This window comes from Amphiprion ocellaris, chromosome 20 (assembly GCF_022539595.1).
Source record: "Amphiprion ocellaris isolate individual 3 ecotype Okinawa chromosome 20, ASM2253959v1, whole genome shotgun sequence".
Taxonomy (NCBI): domain Eukaryota; kingdom Metazoa; phylum Chordata; class Actinopteri; family Pomacentridae; genus Amphiprion; species Amphiprion ocellaris.
The window spans coordinates 10,975,205-10,993,594 of record NC_072785.1 but is presented as its reverse complement, the minus strand read 5'-3'; the positions used below and the strand labels follow the sequence as shown (position 1 = coordinate 10,993,594).

The window sequence follows — 18,390 nt, the reverse complement described above, 5'->3', positions numbered from 1 at the left end:
TGTCTCAAACATACAAGGAAAAAATACGCAGTGAAAAGCCTTGAAATTCCCATCAACCTAATTAATAAGAGAAGGGGGAAATTCAAGCTATCAATTATATTCAGAATCTTCCTATTTACAAAGAATTAATTATAAACAATAGCTGTAATTTGGGTAATGAAAGCCACCTGGCTAATGGCATTGGTATCATATGCTGTGACAGTACTTAGCATTTGGTGGATCTGCATGCAGAGAGTGTTGTATGGTGCAACTCTTCGGGGCATGGAGCTGGCTAATTGAGGCATAGCACATATTTTTACTAATGGCGATAAAACAATTTTCAGAAGGGAACGACATGGATGAAATGACTCACTCTTTCAAAGTGCAAGAAAACTGGTTAAATTCACTTCCACTGCCACACCTGCATTACTTGAAATACGAGCTTAGGCAGTTTGACACAGTTAGGCTCTTTTAAAACACCTACAGACATCATTCAAGCAAGGCTGCTGACAATAATAAACCAAGCTTTAGTTTCCTATAGATCAATATTTTATAAAGTAAAAAACAGCTGAATGTGGGTTAAAAACACTGCATATGCAAATGCTGCTAATTACACATGCTGATAGGCAAAATGCTCACATCTGTTTCTCAGCAAAGCCTACCGTCATCAGCGGCAAAAACAAATGTGTAGAAAAAAAATCTTTATGCATTAATGTATAAGTGTGATATATTTTGACAAGCGATAGAAACAAACACAAATCTCAGTGTGTCGTGAGGCTTCAAACAAATACTTGCACAATGAGCACACGTGTTTGCAGTTCAAATTAGTTTTTGTGCTACAAAACAACTGTACGGCATAGTGCAAGCGACAAAAAACAACCATAGTTAGATTTTATGTAGAAATACATATTTTAGGTATTTTTTTAAAACATATTTTTAATAAACCTTTATACTATATTTTCAATATTGGGTGCATTTGAAGAAAGAGTACTGACTCAGAGTACATTCCACTGTGTGCACTGACCCCCCACCCACCATCTCTCTGCAGAGGGCCATACAAACCTACAAGCCCTTAGGGGACTATGGAGAGAAATGGCTTTAGCAAAGGCACAACAGGGCATCTCAATTCTTACTATTGTCCTAATAGACGAAAAATATGATCCCTACGCTGCTCCCTTCACTTTATTACAATCTTTAAAATTTCTGTCCGCTGAGGTGCCCTGAGATGTCACAACTATTATATAAGTGTGGTAAAAAGAGCGAGAAAGTCCCCACAATCACCACCCTAATTGTGATTCCCCTTGAAAGCTGGGGATCTTCACCACTGTGTCTGTGGCAAAACATGTTATAACTATTATGGCGCGCTGCCATTGTTAAGAGTTTAATTATTGTCATTGCTGCTTCTGCAAACTCTCGCAGAAAAGTAAAAATGAGGTCCATGTTATCCGTCAAGTGGCGAGCGTCCACTGGTCTGGCAAAGAAACACATTACACTGACCAATTGCCTACTCCCCCAAGCGTGGCTGGGGAACTTGTACCATTCTGGGTAATTTGTTTCATTCTTCTACTGCAATTGATCCCAGTATGCAAAGAGAACCTCAGGCAAGAGACTCTACTATAGCAGTCTAGCTGAACTGTGGAACTCTGTGTTGTTGGTTAGTAACTGGGGGCCACACTGACTGTGGCGCTAACACCAAGTACAGTGGAAATATATTGGTCTTACTCACAATATCTCATATTCCAGTGTACATAATTTGCCTATACTAATATCACCATCTTATTTTGTCTAGCAAACCAGTGACTACACTTTTTAACCTTCAAGACAGCTTCCTGTATAATCGCTATAAGCTGAACCTAACTTGAGCAATGAGCTGCTTACCTCAGTGTTTTTAGCCCAATGAGCCAAAAAGGCTTTACAATCTATAGAGTGTGCTTGGACAACATCCCTACAATATGAGGAGGAAGTAGTCATTCCTGTGCTTCCTAATCAAGTAATTGATTGCATCTATTATTCATGAACTCCTTAGCCTGACATGAAGTTGTAAACTCAGCACAGCTTCTCTTCTTTCTACATCTCTCCTCTCTGCTTACACTTCATTCATCCCTTCACCCGTCCAATGCTCATCTAACCACATAAAGCTGCAGAATTAGTTTGCCAGTCTCTCAGCCTTCAAGGGTTGTACCCCTAAGCCCCAACTGCCAGTTTGTGTTTTGTTCAATATGGGCAGCCAGAAGCGTGAGGTTGTGCACTGGAAGCCGTCGGGGGCTGCCCCCACAGGCTCTGTACTTGATCAGTCTCTGGGTAATGTCATGGCCACTTCCAGCCTACAAAATAGCTGCAGAATTCCACCTTCACAAGAGCTACGACGGCGCAACTCAGCTGATTCCACAGCGAAAATAGTGACTTAAACATATTCAATCCGAGACTTTAGATCATTTCAAATGTTGGGAATAATTCTTGAGTAGGCTGCATAAGATCCTTTTCAGTCGATAAAATTCAAATGTATATCTTTAAAAGGTATGCTGCTCATAAGGAATTGTAATAGTGTGAGTCCTAAAAAGGTAGATAGACTGAGGAATAATACAAGGGATGATGAAAAAAATGCAAGGATTTTACTGAAAAAAAAAATCTTATAATTTGTCAAGTCTTTTGTGGAGTTAAGCTAAATATATAAAGAGCCTGCCAGTTTAAAGCATCGTGCCTGTTACCAAATCCTCAAGTTTAACCAGCATGTAAACAAAGGGATAACCACTACAGCCCCAATAAATAATCAATGAGTAAGTCCCTAAGCTTCATCCTGAGCTATTATCATCAAAAACAAAGTGTCTGTAGCCAAGAAATCACCATATCAATGGCACATGCCACAACAACCCTGCCCCACGCTTTCCTTCCAAAGATCATGCTAGATAAACCCCAAATAACAGAGAAATTAACAAATGCTTGACATTTGCTCAACATCCATTATTCTGACACTTCTTCAGAATTTCAAAAGGCTGAACGCATGCTTAATCAACATTCATATTCCCAGAGCGAGCTCCAGCACCATATTGCAGCCCGCCTTAGTGCTGATGAAAACGGCACATTAGGGCCCGATTCGAAAAACGTTCAGGGAGTCCTCACCAGGGAGCTGTGTGTGCGTGCGTGTGTGCGTGCATGCATGTGCGTGCATGTGTGTGTATGTGTGTGTGTGTGTGTCTGTGTGTATGTGTGAGAATAAAAGAGAAAGAGGCACTGGCAGTGTTTAGAGGGGAGGGATGCTTCACACTTTACTGTTTAAGCATTTTCCAAAACAGAGGCATCTGCCCTTTTCTGCTCACCCTCCTACTTTCATGAAAGCCATATGAGGAGTGAGCTGAATGGCATTTTAAAGAGGGAGGGGAGGGGGGGAGATCATTACATCCAAATTCATTCATAATATAGCACAGAAGGACACAGAGGACTCTCACATTCCCTCCCTCTTTATCTTGCCCCCCTTGCACCGACTCTCTTGGGGGACAAATGGTGGAAGGACTGGGGTCCCCTCTAGACCCAAGGGAAGCCAGGCAAGGCCTCAGAGAGCAGCCCATCATTTCCAATTCTAATATGTGGCAAGAGAAGGACCTGATGGGACTGATGTCACATTTTTCCCTGCACCGGCCAGCAATGAGCCCTCCTGCCCCCCGCCTTTGCTGCCTAGCCACAGTCCAGATACTATACAGGACACCACGACTGACTAAGAGGAGGGCAGGGAAGATAGGGCAAGAATGGGGGTTGATATTTGCATGTCCCTCCATTGTGAGTGGGGGTAAAAAGTGACAGCACCGTGTCCAATTCTTTTCCCCCCAGAGCAGCTCGGGCCCAGCAAGAGAGGCCAGGCTGACAGATGACTCCCAACATCTGTGTTATGCAGCCGTTACAGATGAGGGACTCCACATCGCAATCTCTCTCTTTCTATCTGTCTATAGGACACTCCCTCTCTCCTCCCACTAACCCTTTTCATAGTGCAACTCAAAGACCAACAGACCGTCCGTGGAAATTACCTTGAAATGGTCTATAACAATCATGTTGTTTAAAGTTTAAAATTTCTGCTTTGTGAGTCCGTAATCAAAAGCAATGACTATGAAATGATTTTGAACCCACAGCATTCAGAGATTGATGACAACAAATTTAAATGTTTTGTATATTCCGTAATATAATCAGGTCAGTTTTATTTATACAGCCTAATATACCAAAGCCCAAAGGTGAATGTGTCCTTAAGAAATGTCCCAAACAACCTTTCACATTGAAATAAACAGAGGAAATTTTACATAGAGCAACAGTGAATGGATGTTTTTTTTTGCAATTTACTCAAAATTTAAATCAGGATATTGTCAAAACTATTTTTTTTTATCTCATTGCGATCATCTCAATACATATCACAATACGGAATATTGAACATTCGGTATATTGTTGCAATGGTGAAAAATGTGTGTATAATACCTGACAAGCGTACATGAAATACACTCATTTTAGTACTACCTTTAAACTTGGAATTTGCTAAGAAGCGTTAATTTAGTCAAAGCAGAATTAGTCAAACGGGTGCACTCTTTATGATTTCACTTCATGTAAGTAACAGATAATACAGAATTACAGTCTAATTCTAATTCTAACTATCAGCATGCAATACTTCAATGTATTACCTGGGCAACTATTTCATGTATTACCTGGACTGGTGTTACTTGCTTTAAACTGTACATATCCTAAAATTATCACTTAAGAAGATAATAAATGCGCATGGATATAACATATGCTTCAACCATGATACCGGTAGACAACACGTGAATCTACAGTTCACTCAACATTGTTTGCATCATTTGGAAATTACCTAGTAACACACAAAATAATGTAAGATCCAGATACATGTTTTTCCTATTATAGCCAAACCATTCTTTTGCCCATCATTTCATTGCAGCCTTGTCCACAACAAACCCCTAACCCCCCCCTCTACAACCCCACCCCTGCCAGCCCCAGCCTGGCCAATATTTACGCAGTGGCAGGGCTCCCACACAGTCCGAGGGGACAGGAGGGGTGTGGGGCGGGGGTGGCTGACTGCTGTGCCTGAGCGCATGCTAAGAGATGATGGATGGCCTAGTCGATATGTTATGTCTTAAGAGCCTGATTTCCTGCCAGTCCAATCACTAACCCTCCAGAGCCCAGCTCAGCTGATTGGACAACCAGAATAATTTCGCAGGCTGTGAAAACACTGCTGCCGTGCCTGTCTGTCAGGCCCAGTGACGAGACTCAGGGATTTTAAAGAGCAAGGGCCTCCCCAAGATTGGTTATGGTGAACGAAATAATAACAATAACCAGCAAGACTAAACAAAAGAGCAAGCACCTATGAGAGAGAGAGATCGGGGAGAATTATTAGAATGAAAACGGGCCAGTGTTTTCCTTTAATTATTATACCCAGCAGTACTACTTAAAAAAATGGCATTTGGACTGTTGGTTAAAGACAGCTTGGATTACGAAACCAAAAGGAAAAAGGGAAACTCAAAATAAATATAAAAAGGTCCTCCTAGTGTCGGTGCCTTAACATGAAGGATATTGGATGCACTTTATACGCATGACATATTCTGTAAAATGCTGACAGTGAGAACAAAGGTGAGCTGAAGCTCCACTGCCTCCCCTTTGGGGACCTGATACCTTCTTCTAGATTGGTGATTAGGGCACAATGGAAGTAGGAAGCTCCAAATACATGCGACTTTGTAAGTGACCTCGACGGGATCAGCCATGGTGTCCTGGTGGCCTTGGGGGATTACACATGTTACATTCAATAAAGTGAGGGCCCTCAGTGTCAAGGAGAAAGGCAAACACAACCATTAACCTCTCTCTTCGATTTCTGGATGTGCAGCCGCTGCATGGCAAAACACTGGCTAATTTTGAGGTGGAAGCCAATATAGAAACCTGTGTGGAATTAGTTAGTGAATGAATTAAAAATGCTTAATAATAGATAATAAAACTGAGACAGCGGAGTAAATGCTGCTGCTATGTGGAGTTAAAGTCAGATGATTAAGTTATCATCACCAAATTTATCGTAATGTGGTCTCATGCATGTAAATAATTTTCTATAAAAGGACTAAACTAGGGCTACACAATATATCATTTAAGCACTGACATCATCTGTACTAGTCACATTTCAGGAAGTGCAACGTGAAGGAACGTAAATTAACTCGACCACATCATGCAACAACTTTTTTTTTGCACTTGATACAACTCACGCGATGCTCATTTACAATGACTATTCGAGAAGAGGAATCTGTCTCCAATTTGAGACTTCTTGATTACACTGAGGTTTGTTTTTTTAATTTATTTACAAGACACAACTTGTTGACATGCAGGCTCCACATGTGCGCAGCAAACTGAGCATGGAACAGGAGAACAGAACAGAAAATCTGGTTGCACAAAGAAACACATCCTCAGTTGTATAAAAGTACTTCAGCTACAGAAAACAGAATGAGGAATAAAAACAGGGACTCTATACGCTGTGTCTTGCAGGTGTTGCCACTACACGAGGCAACACAATTAATTTGTTTGACCATTTAAATTAGGACCACAAAGCTCTGCATGATGAGGGCAACGCCAGGCCTGAATGCCATCCAAAGCAAAAAACTATTTTGAATACCATTACCAATGTTACACCATATGAAAAAGGTTCCAAATGGATATTTTAAAGTTTTGTCAGATATATATATTTTTTAATTTTCAGTGCAGATGCACTCCCCAACACAATCACCCCAATTACTCTAAAGTAATGAATTCTTTCCAAATGCATATATTTTTTCATATCAAAGGATATAATATAGAAAAACTAAATATCATAAAGTCATCCGTTTCTAATATCGTGTAGCAATAATCTCAACACATCTTGTCTTGCATATTTTGGACATTGTTATATATTTTATTGAGAAAAATGCTTATACAAAGCAGTTTGATGTTTTCACTTTCTGTCAGACATTAACGAAGACACACACACACACACACACACACACACACACACCCACACCCACACCCACACCCACACCCACACACACACACACACACACACACACACACACACACACACACACACACACACACAATTTGCACTTATAAAGGAATCTCACAAAATAAATGCAGTCAACTGTGCAACCACTTACTTTGGAAATCTGTCCTTCAGCATCTTCATACATTGGCGTGTAGGTCTCAGTTGTTCAGTGCACCTCACAATCTCTTTATATTCAGCTCGGGACAGTCTCATGTTTAAATAACTGCTGTATCTATCTGTTCAAACGGGGAGAGAGAGTTTAATTAACACATGCTCCTACAGCAATCTGATTTTGGGAGGCAAACAATGTGTTAGGTGGCTGACAGCTGTCAAAAACAGCTGTAGTCTACCTGCAGTGCTAACCAAACTTAGCTTTACGTTGTAGCACAGCGCACGAAACGCAACGAAATAAACCTTTTCATGCTTGTTCAAGGAGTTACTGCATGCTTATTTTGTGTAACACGCTATCACAAACTATTCCATGACGATAAATAACATATAAAAGGGATTGTTTACCCTCGATTCCTGCTGCTTGAGAAGAGTTCCCGATAGCCGCTTCCCGCTAGGAAGTTGAAGAGCAGACTTTTGTGTGAACAGCGCGCTGATTGGTAGATTCGTCTATGCGGCTGAGTATAGCGCTCCATGATTGGCTGTTTGGCAGTAGAAGGCGGTGCCAAGCCGAGACGTTGATGCTCACTGCACTTCTGGTCTCTCATCAGCTGCCAGCGACACAGCGGTACAAAAGTAGGTATTCGTAATGAAAAGACAGCCAACTGGAGGAAAAAACTCTGAAATACATACACAAGGGAGGAAATGCTTCATGGGGAAAGAAGTTACGGAGAAATAGAGGCACTGTAAGAGGGAGAAAGGAGGGAACGCCTTCCGTTTGTGTACGTAAATCACAGTTGAGCAATTGGTGTGACAGATATAACTATTTTTTATTTGTAGTTGTGGTTCTGCGCTCGCATTTGTTGCTTTCATTGAGGATGACAGCAGAGACAATATGCCGAATATAAAGCTGCCTGTGGCCCATAGCCTGGTACTTCTGAAGATGTTGCCCTTTTTACTGGAATCCCCACACAAATCCCCTTAACATTTATTTGGTCCAGTGACCTGCAGGCATAGGCTTTAGACAGAAATTTTAAACAAACTGAATATTTAAAGTCTGTTATATATATTCCTCTGGCAGTACTGCAAGTTGTGACACAGCTTCAGTGCCCTTTCTGTTTATGCTGCTGCTTTATTCTGTTTTTCATAAGAAAGTGCAAGAATTGAGAAAAAACATCTAAACAGAGACATCATTGCACTCCATCTCTAAACAATAGTATCCCTATTATAGCTGTTCCTAACTACATCTGTGAAGCAATAATTAGCTTCCATTCAGAGTGCAGTGATTGCAATTAAAATGTATGCTGTATTCTCTCACCTTTGGAGTGGTTAAATCTAGGGTATAAATAGAAATGCTGCTCTCCTGGCTCTTCTTAAGTAATTTCTAAAACACACAGGAGATGCTTTGGGCTTTCTCAAGCCATGTGCACCCAGAATCAGCTACACCATTCACCTCACCAGTGATTATAGTGCTTTAAATGATTGCAACAAAAATATAACATAAAAGATGATAATACAATGTAGGGTAATGTAGTGGAAAAGAATATATGTAGTGGAAAATAAGTAAATGCATTTTTTTTCTTGTTCACATTATTGCCTCTAGCTGGAGTGTTGATTTTAGACAACACTACGATAGGACTAATTCTTTAAGACCTAATTTGTCAAATACATCCCTTGAGATCAATAAAATTTTACAATGGCATTATTGTGTAATTAGTCTCTGAACAGTGCTAAATCTCAACCCTTAATAGATTTTTTTTTCTCTATAATGTTTTCTCTTTAGATACAAATCAAGGGAAGTCCTACTTTCTTCCTCTCGATGTTTTTCTTTCTGCAAAAACAAAACAAGATAATCATCACCACAAATAATTAGCCTTAAAATGTGCAATCTAACCTCAAATTGGCATTATTGTCTGCAAGCCGGTGTGACAATATCAAATAATTCAGCGGTAGAGTCAAACATTCTTTTGGTTTCCTCCATTGTGAGTGGACAATGCATCGGTGAGCAGAAAGGCTCTATCTGACCTGTGCCTGAGTCAGAAAATAGAGCTCATTGTTGTTGGGCAGTGTAGTATGATGTCTGAGATGAGCTGAGGTCTCGGACTGTGTTCACTGGCACAGTCCCTGGGTCTGAAAGGGCTCAGCGCTCTGTGGTTGCTACAAAAGGGAGCTGTGTAGTGGGATTGGTATGGCCAGATAAGATCAGGGCCTCTGAGGAAGTCTGGTCTGATTGCTACAAAGGGCTGAGGTCAGGGGCAGGAGGAGCAGTTTACTCATCTAGGTATCAGAGGATCAGGGGTTTTGGTGGGGAGCCGCGTGTGTAATAGGTATAAAAGGATCAGTGTAATGTGATGGGATAAAAATCAGAGAAGGGGGTGGAAGGCTGTGTGCTGTAATGGCTCCAAAAGCTAAGGGATCAGAGATTTTGTTGTGTGTAGGTGTCTACCAATGTGTGCATATGTACTCCTGTGTGTGTGTGTGTGTGTGTGTGTGCGTGCGTGCGTGCGTGCGTGCGTGCGTGTGTGTGCGCAGACACCCTTGCGTTGAATAAGTTTGTGTCTGTGTGCATCTTTGATGGCTACGAGAGCCACAGCGGGGCTGTGATGAGAGCTGAAGGAGAGAGCGAGGCGATGGAGGGGATACAGGGAAAGGATGCAGGGGAAAGATGAGTGCTTTGGAGGCTGAGTGTAAACAGGGCAGTGGTACACCCAGTGCCGTTAACCAGCTGTGAAGCCTACTCACAGTAGGAGATGAATTTACAAAGGATGTCTCCCTCTGATATCCAGGAGATGCTGCACTGATCTCTGCTCCACTGCTCTCGGCACACCATTGTAGTGCTAAGCACTGTGCCACTAATGGCACTTATATACCTTAATGCCTGAAAAACATTTACATTTTGCTTGCAGCAGAGGTGAAGTGTGTGGCTGTGGAGAGGAAGAAAATGTGTGCGTGCGTGAGAAATTGTTTTTTTTATCAACAGTATCTTCAGTCGATGAATTTAAGATTTGTGAGGTTGTGTAATTTCCTTTACTCATCACATTAGTCCCTCCTTACCATATCCAGTGATATTACTCACATTACAGAGAGAGCATTTTGTTACACTAGGTCATCAGCATTACTGTCATAATCATCCTTTTTTTCTATTTGTGAAGTCACTGACTTCACTCCTCTGCACCACAGAATTACTCTCCAATCTTCAGGGAGTCTGAGATCTCTGCTCTAAAAATCACAGTTTAAGCATGAGGCAAACCATAACCAGGAAATGCCTGTAGTATTAGCAAGGTATCGTATTCATACATTCCCCCCTGTACAGCATGACTGCCCCTGAAAATCCCACATCCATATTTTACATCACGGAAGACAAGACACGTGCTTCACCCCAGCTTTCAAAGCTGTTTCTTCCATTTACTTTATTATCCTTTAATGAATTTAATTAGAGGACATGTAATTAAATGCAATTGTGCTCACCCCCTCGACATACACACACGTGCACGTGCAAACACACATGCTCAAAACAACATGTGCAATGTGAGCAAATTTACTGAATTAATAGGGGATTGATAATATTTTGGGATTGTATTTCACTCTAAACGGCTGCATGAGGAAACAAAGGCTGCAGCCCAAGCTCATTAATCATAGTCAACGGGTTGCCCGGGTGCAATTTGCATGACCGAGGTGGCTGCACATGCTGCTGTTCGGCCTAGGTTGCTGGATCTGCCTCGATTTGGCCAGGCCGTTAAACGCTGCGTCAATCAAGGATAACCCAATAACAGAATGACAGTGGAAGAGGGGAAAAAAACATTTTCTTCTCATTATCCAACACTCCTTCCCCTCCCTCCCCTCCCCCCGTCAGCCCAACTTCTTATTTTAGTTAGGATTAATTATACTGGCCTGATGAAAAATGAAACCACTGTGTTCCATTTATTACTGAAAGTGTACATTTACATTTTTTTGGAAAAAAGAATTATGTGCTTTTTAAAAACTGGAATATTTAAAATATGTCTCCCATCTAAATAATCTTTTACGGTAAATTGATAGATGCCAAAATGTAATAACATTTGATATCAATGATGCATGTATTTTTTCTCTGCAAATAAAAGTCCAGCCTTTTAGCTTTTTTGAGAGAGAGATAGAGAGTGTAATTTCTTTTATCTATCAAGAAAACTTTTTTGGTTTTTCTGTATTTTTGTCAGTCACAGTTTGGAGCCTCACTAAGCCATTTTAACTGCGGATAATTGGGTTGAGGCGTGATGCAGTGAGGTTCAAAATGAAGCGAAATTTCACAAAGCTGTAATCTCACCACTGACTCCATACACTGAATTCTAATTATCTCGTCATGAACTTTAAAAAAAAAAAAAAAAAAGGGAGGCAATTTTAATTTAAAAAAAAAAAACTCCATAAGAGGTGTGTGTGTGTGTGTGTGTGTGTGTCTTTTGTGAACATGCATGGGTGTGTGTCTGAAATAGACGCTGGTGTGTGTGTGTTGGTGTGTGTGTGTGTGTGTGTGTGTGTGTGCGCTTGCGTGTTTTGTGTGTGTCAGACACGCTCACAGAGAGACACCCACCATCACCACACACAGACATGTGAATGCAGCTTGTGTCTGGTCTGGCCTCTCTACCTAGCTCTGTTGCCGAGGCTCACGCTGTGCTCTCCCCCCATCCCCTAATATCCTGGAGGCATTTTTCTCATTATCAAATATTGTTTGATGTCTTTGTTTCTTGATGATTAACCATGGTCACCAAACACTGGTCTGGATTGTTTAAAATTTAATTTTGGGGGCTCTGAAGTACCTGCAGAGGGGCAGACTGGTGGGGACACCCGTATTTTATGTATGCTATTTTTCACGCTGAAACGCAAGAGGACACACATTGAAAAACACAATAAATCCTGGAGGAGAATCATTAGTGGAATACTAGTGGTTTTTATGACCATTGTTATTCAATGCTGTATTGAGATGCAATAAATTATTCTGTTTATTATGGCTTCATGGATTCAGTACAATTTTCAGAATAATTATGTTGTTCCTTATTCTGCATAAATAAAGCTACTCTCTATATGCTTTAAACTGTGATTAAACTAAAATGTTAATATTACATATGAGCAGTGTAAATATGTATTTTTAAATGGTAGCAACTGAAAAAAATAATATTTTTGCATATTATTCTTGTTTTCACTTAACTGACCATGTATATAGTTCTGTGGTAATTTGAACATCATAAAGACAAACATCTTGCCTCAGGAATCCAAGATTTATGATGAAATCAACATTGTAAGCAAACAAATAGGGAAACAACGCTCTCTCCTAATGTCAGCATGTCAAAACTATATTGAATACTTGAAATATCTGTGTATCTCAGGCTGAATAGCAGCCATTGTATCGGTCTAATGATATTATCCTCTGAAATTTGGAGTGAAAGAAAAACGGCAGAAATGAGCAGTACCATTGTTTGCCCCATTTTATTTAAACAAATTGCAAGAGCAGAGAGACGCAGACTGAGGGAAAGAACGAACAAGGGAGACAGAGAGAGACAAAAAGAGAGAGAAAGTGCTCGGTAAATGAAAGGTTATGCGTCGTCCCATGTGTTTGTATTGTCAATAACTGGAGAAGGCTGTCAAGAAAGTGGGGAGATAAAGGTCAATAACTCAGGCAAATGTGTTTGTATTTGTACACTCCTGCTGATAGCATAGCAAACGTCAGGGACTGTGTCTGACACCCCACAACAATAACACAAATAGTGGGGCTAGCAGTAGAATAGTCATTATTATTGTTGGTGCTGGAAATGAGAGGGAACCTCAGCACATGGCTGTGACAGCCGGCGCAGTGTCACTCAAACATCACTCCATAATGAAACACGCCAGAGATCAGAAAAGGCGATGATAAAGTGTAAACACAAAGAGATTATGCTGCTGGATGATTCTGATATTTTGCCTTATTTTCTCGTCTCTGAATAAATATGATCTGAACCAAGATGTTTGGGAAGTGCTTGAGACAAATGTATATATTCAAATAATTAGACCTTTTAGGTTTTTTTCTTCAAAATAAAGCTCTCAATTAAATTTTATTGTTTAATATTATGCACTCATTTCTGCTCATTAGAAATGTATATAACAATATTATTCATTTTACTAAAGCAAAATATAATAAGTGGTGATTTTAGCCCTTTTAAATTTTTCCTTTTCCGCTAAAAGATAAAATAGCAATAAAATAAAATGTGGAGGACTTATTTTTGCAATAGGGTGTTAAGCTGTAATCCAAAAGCTTAATTTATTTTTCATGCTTCCTATACGTGTTATTTTATTCCAGAGCCGTTTAGTGTATCTCTCTGTGGCCTTGAGTGCAATAAATGTGCAATTAACAGACTTAACTAATTCATGAGGAACATTGTGAAACTAACGAAGGGCATAACTACTGTACAGACGCCACTGTCATTGGTGAATATTGTTATTGTTCTGTTTTTAATTGCAGGAGGAGGTGGAGGAAGAGGAGGAGAAGGAGGAGGAGGAGGAGGCAGCAGCGTGTTTTGAATATACGTCCTCGGTTACCATAGCAAAAAAGAAACACAGGCTCCCTCCAGACAGTTATATCTAACGTCAGAGGTACGTGGAGGTGTTTACTTCTCATGTTAAACCAGTTACCAAACAAATGACCCTTTTTAACATACAAAGAAAACACATATAAGTAGCAATGCCGCAAGTAACAGCATGCAATCTTCTAGCCATTCATCTAGATCTTTCCTCAAAGCAAAGATCCCAGTATCTCTGTGTTCCATTAACACACAGGCTTCCTTTTTATTAATACCAGTTCTAATTTTCTTTTAAATTTTTTTTTGCTATTCTTACTGTCGTCCCAGTAGAATCAGCATTAAATTCTGTGCTACTTGCCTTAGAAAACAGGAATAATTAAAGTAATAAATCATTTTAAGTAAGTTAAAAAAAAAACATGCTGCTTAAAATCTGTGTTTCTCACTCTGTGTATTTGGGTGTAAACCTGAGAGGCTTATTTTCTGTTGTCATCAGCACACGAGTCCACAAAATTTGCAAACGTTGTCCTATTGTTGTGAGAAGATGAAGCAAAAATGTACTTTTAGTAAGTATATAAAGTCCATAGGGGAAAGCGGATCCCTCTCCCTCTGTCACCCTCTCCCCAGTCAGTTTGTTTGTTGGCTGTGCAGCCTCGTAGTGGTTTACATTACATATGATTATGTAAATCTGGAGCTGTTCCTGTGCATTATGGGCCAACGCATTGTCAAGATCTTTTCTAAAGCAGTCAAGTAGCTATTTCTGAATTCTTTTATTATCTGAGAGTGCAACAAAGAAAGTCTTTTGTTCACTGTTTGCCGCACACACACACTAACATGCTTACACAAACACACACGCACACAAACACACACATACACGCGCACTCCTGCTACCGTCCATGACTTACTACTGTCCCCTAGTGGTGCTCCACTCCATAGTCTGTTAACTCTCCATTTCCATCAACTTTCCACTCTTCCATTCACCTGACTTCCCCCCCTCGTCTTTGTCCTGCAGCCTCCCCCCTGTGTGTGCCTTCTCTCTGCCTTATCATGCTCAAACATTTAAAGGCTTGATTTGTTGTATTGTATGACGGAGAGCTCCAATTATGCATTGCTGTGTCCACAGTGACTTTGCTTTCAATGGAGGGCTCAAACAGTGTCAACAAAAACAGGAACCCTGATGTTTTGTGGCTATTGTGAAGCCAGAGCTCGTGTCAATAAGGTATTGTTTAGTCAGAGTGCCACACCGAAACTGCAGTGAGAATGTTATCAGACCTGTGGAAATTGGGTGTGCATGTAATAGTGCTAAAATGTAAGTATGATTGTTTGGACAAGCCCGACAGAAATGCACACAGAGAGCAGCCTTGGAGTCTCTGAGCCTCTCTACACTTTTTTTTTTTTTTTAAACTGAGATACAAAGTACAATTTTTTTTAGAGCAAATTGCCCTACATCTGTCACTTATTTTGTTCTATTTATAGAATTATTTTTAATGAGGTCAGAAGAATATTTTCTTGTGCTTGAGCTGATTCTCCATTCCCCTCTGTTTAATAGTATGCATTTTTAAACTTTTTTTTTGTTTTCCTTTCCTGATCACTGTTATTCCAGCTCTAATTAGTGTGATAACCTGGAACAGTGCTAATAAACAATAGGGTAAAAGGGTCAGCCTCCACTGACAGAGCACGGACACACACAGTCAAGTCACTCATGTCAAATGACCAATTATGCAGGTTATAGAGGATGGCACCTCCGTCTCCAGTGCCCCGTCCCTCCTGGGATAGCTTTCCAATGAGAGGGCTATCACTCAAACCCAAACCACATTCATTCATTAGTCTGTTAAGATGGGCATCAATTATTCATTGAGAAGGTGGCCAGTGGATTATTTCTGTCAGCACTAGGCTTATTGTATCAAAGGTTGATTATGGCTTGGCTGATTTATGCACTATTGTTTGTGCGATCAGTCAAAAGATATAATGAAATTTTAATCAACAAATGTGTTTTTTTTTTTTAAAGAAAGAAAAATGAAATCTTTTAATTACCTATGAAGTTTGTTACGAACTTTTACATTAGCATGATTACTTTTTGTTTTTTGTTTGTGTATTGAAACGCACAGCAACCTTATCTCACTGAGATTGCATTGATCTGGTCTGGGGCGTCACTTTCTCGTTGCTCAGCATGATTCAACCCAACATAACTCGCTGTATGATATGGTATCTCCTTGATTTATGAGTAAAATATGCTCAGCACCTTCCCTTTATTCTTCCTGTCCCTCACTAACAATCTTGTGCTCACGTCTTTCCTTTTTTACCTTTTTCCATGGCATCATCCTGAAAATTCACACTCACACCACTCTGTAAAATCTTTTTATTAGAATGTTAAAAAGTCCTGTGGGGATTTTTTTTTTCAGAAACTATGTGAGAGGGGGTAGTAAAATAGTTGTGCTAAAGTGGAGGACTGACCAAGCTTAAGTTGAGCCTGCAAGCACGAACAATTGCAATGTTTTCTTTGTGCAAATTTCACTGTAGACTTAAAATGTTAATTACATCATGCTCAATGTCATCAAAAGCATACTTAATTTATAAAAAAAATCATAAGTTGGTTTTTGTTTTGTTCTCTGTATACTCGTTGTCAAGTGTGCTTTTTCCCACCTTTAAAAACGCTATTATATATACATAAATAGTGTCATTATTTCATTATCCTTCACTGAAAGTCCTGAACATTAACCTACTTTTGCCTTCTTTTGACCCGCAGGATATCTTTTAAAAACACGACTCAGTAAAGTGCTGTTTAAGCAAACAGGTTGTGAGTGAGGCAATGTTAGGCAAATACAGATGGAGTGTTTTGGAGATTAGCATCCTGTTACAACACATTGCAGCGCACTTCAATTTCATGTTTGCAGGGCTTTCCAATGACAAATTTGACCTCCAACTTCAGAAAAGTTGTTAAAAGCAGCAGATAGCATTCAGTGGGTCAGATATGACATGCAAATATACACAATGTAAACAATTTCTCCTCTTTTTTTTTTTTTTACACTTAATTGACATTTTGAATGCCTAACAGGATATGTTTAAGTATGTGTATATGTGTAATTTATTTCTTATAATTAGTTTTTATAGGGAAATTTAATCTAGGGGATATCGCACTATTATTCCACTGTGTTTTGGAATGAATCATACAGAACCACACAGCGTCTGAACATGGGTGCACATACACACCTACAGCACTCAGAATGTTAGCACCGGATCACCCTGTTGGTATATTTTGCTCCAACCTTCCCTCCCATCACCGACTCCTGCAAGTGTTGAAACGATATCCAAGTGTCATGTTGTTCCACAATGTCACCGAGTTACAGGTTAGAAAAATCCATCCCGCAAAAAAATATCACGGGTGTGTCGCTGTTTTCAGAGTTGTAATGAAGGATAAACATAGTGACGAGGTGACGGAGTGCAGACCTTGGACTTGGCGCTGAGCTTTGAGCCACAGCAGGCGCTTACACATGATGCAGTGACAGCTCTTTGAGATGGTGGGGAAATTAATTCTTGCTCGGTGTAAAGAAACTATTCATAACAGCTTTGCTTGAGAAAACATTAACAATTTTTCATATGGATCAAAGTGGCCATCTGGTTAAATTCACATAGGCTATACCTTATTCATGCACCTCGTTTACTACTCTCGGTGGATTAGCTTAATTTTCTGTCTTCCTTTTTCCCTCAGGTTTGTGCAGCACTTGCAGAGTGAGACTCTCTCAAGAATGTGTCTAATTTAGTGGCTAAGAGGCAGATTTATACCTGTGCTAGTTATGGAGAAGGTTGCTCCCTCGAGAAGCCCAATGACTGTTTACGGGCGGCCTGACAATGCCTCAGCAGATGATGAAGCACCTGCCAGAGTCCCCCCCCATGTCTGTTCCATCCCTTTCTGTCTGTCTGCTCGCCTCCCTTCATCCTGCTTTCTTTCTTCTTTCCTTCTCTTCCTTCCTCCTCTCTTTTTCAGCCTTTCTCGCTCCTTCCTGCCTCTCCCGCCCTTTCTCTCGCTTTGTTTCTTTTCTCAGCAGAGCCACATCTCCTTCAGTTACCATGGAGTTGTGCATTTTACAACCATTCCCACCGCTCTCCCCAGAGTGAACCCATCTACTTGCTCAGTCTGCCGCTAAGAGTAAGAGAGTTTTCGTCTCCATGTCCCTCTGCTGTTCTTCCTCTCTTCTTCCTATCTCCAGACACACATGCTGGATAGACAAATCGACAGCAATACACACCGGTGAACAGAACTGTGGTCAGGCTTTGTTTATGACAGGGAAAGGCAATATCGAGATTGTTTCAGAGTAGTGTCATCACGTGAAATGTATCGCTGTCAGGAGTATGTTTTATATGTCTGGGCTCTTGGCTAAGGCCATTTTGGGAAACAGAAAATATCATATCGTATGACCTCCTCTGGTATAAAAGTAAACTATCAGCTGTAAATCCGATACACAACTACAGTTGTGTGTGTGAATAGGAAAGGAAGTGAGTGCTGTGTGACATACAGCTTACTAATGAAATAATTTCAGTTTTTTCATGCAGTAAATTTGAATGAAGATGTTGGAAAATAATTGTCAAAAAAGTTTTCATTGATATGTTGATGTGCCTGAAAAAGCATTGATTTCTCAATGAATTACTTCTGATATACTTACATAGATCTAGTTCTCTTTTTGATCTTTTTTTTAACATTTAAATGTCACAACTGTGATTTCAGTTCTCTTAATGCTAGCT

General features: G+C 40.2%; 1 protein-coding gene across 4 annotated transcripts in view; it reads right to left on the bottom strand.

Moving 5' to 3' along the window:
* Positions 1–7,739, bottom strand: part of cdin1 (CDAN1 interacting nuclease 1) — a 53,683-nt gene extending 45,944 nt beyond the window's left edge. The window contains exons 1-2 of one of the 4 annotated variants that reach the window (XM_023277370.3): positions 7,538–7,739; positions 7,134–7,253 (exon numbers count right to left, since the gene is read on the bottom strand). In XM_023277370.3, the coding sequence (XP_023133138.2) occupies positions 7,134–7,253; positions 7,538–7,737 (320 nt within the window). In that variant the 5' untranslated portion in view covers positions 7,738–7,739. Of the gene's footprint in view, positions 1–7,133; positions 7,258–7,537 lie in introns of all 4 variants that reach the window. The other 3 variants (XM_023277369.3, XM_023277371.3, XM_023277372.3) reach the window with 3 other exon arrangements.
* Positions 7,740–18,390: the final 10,651 nt, after the last annotated feature.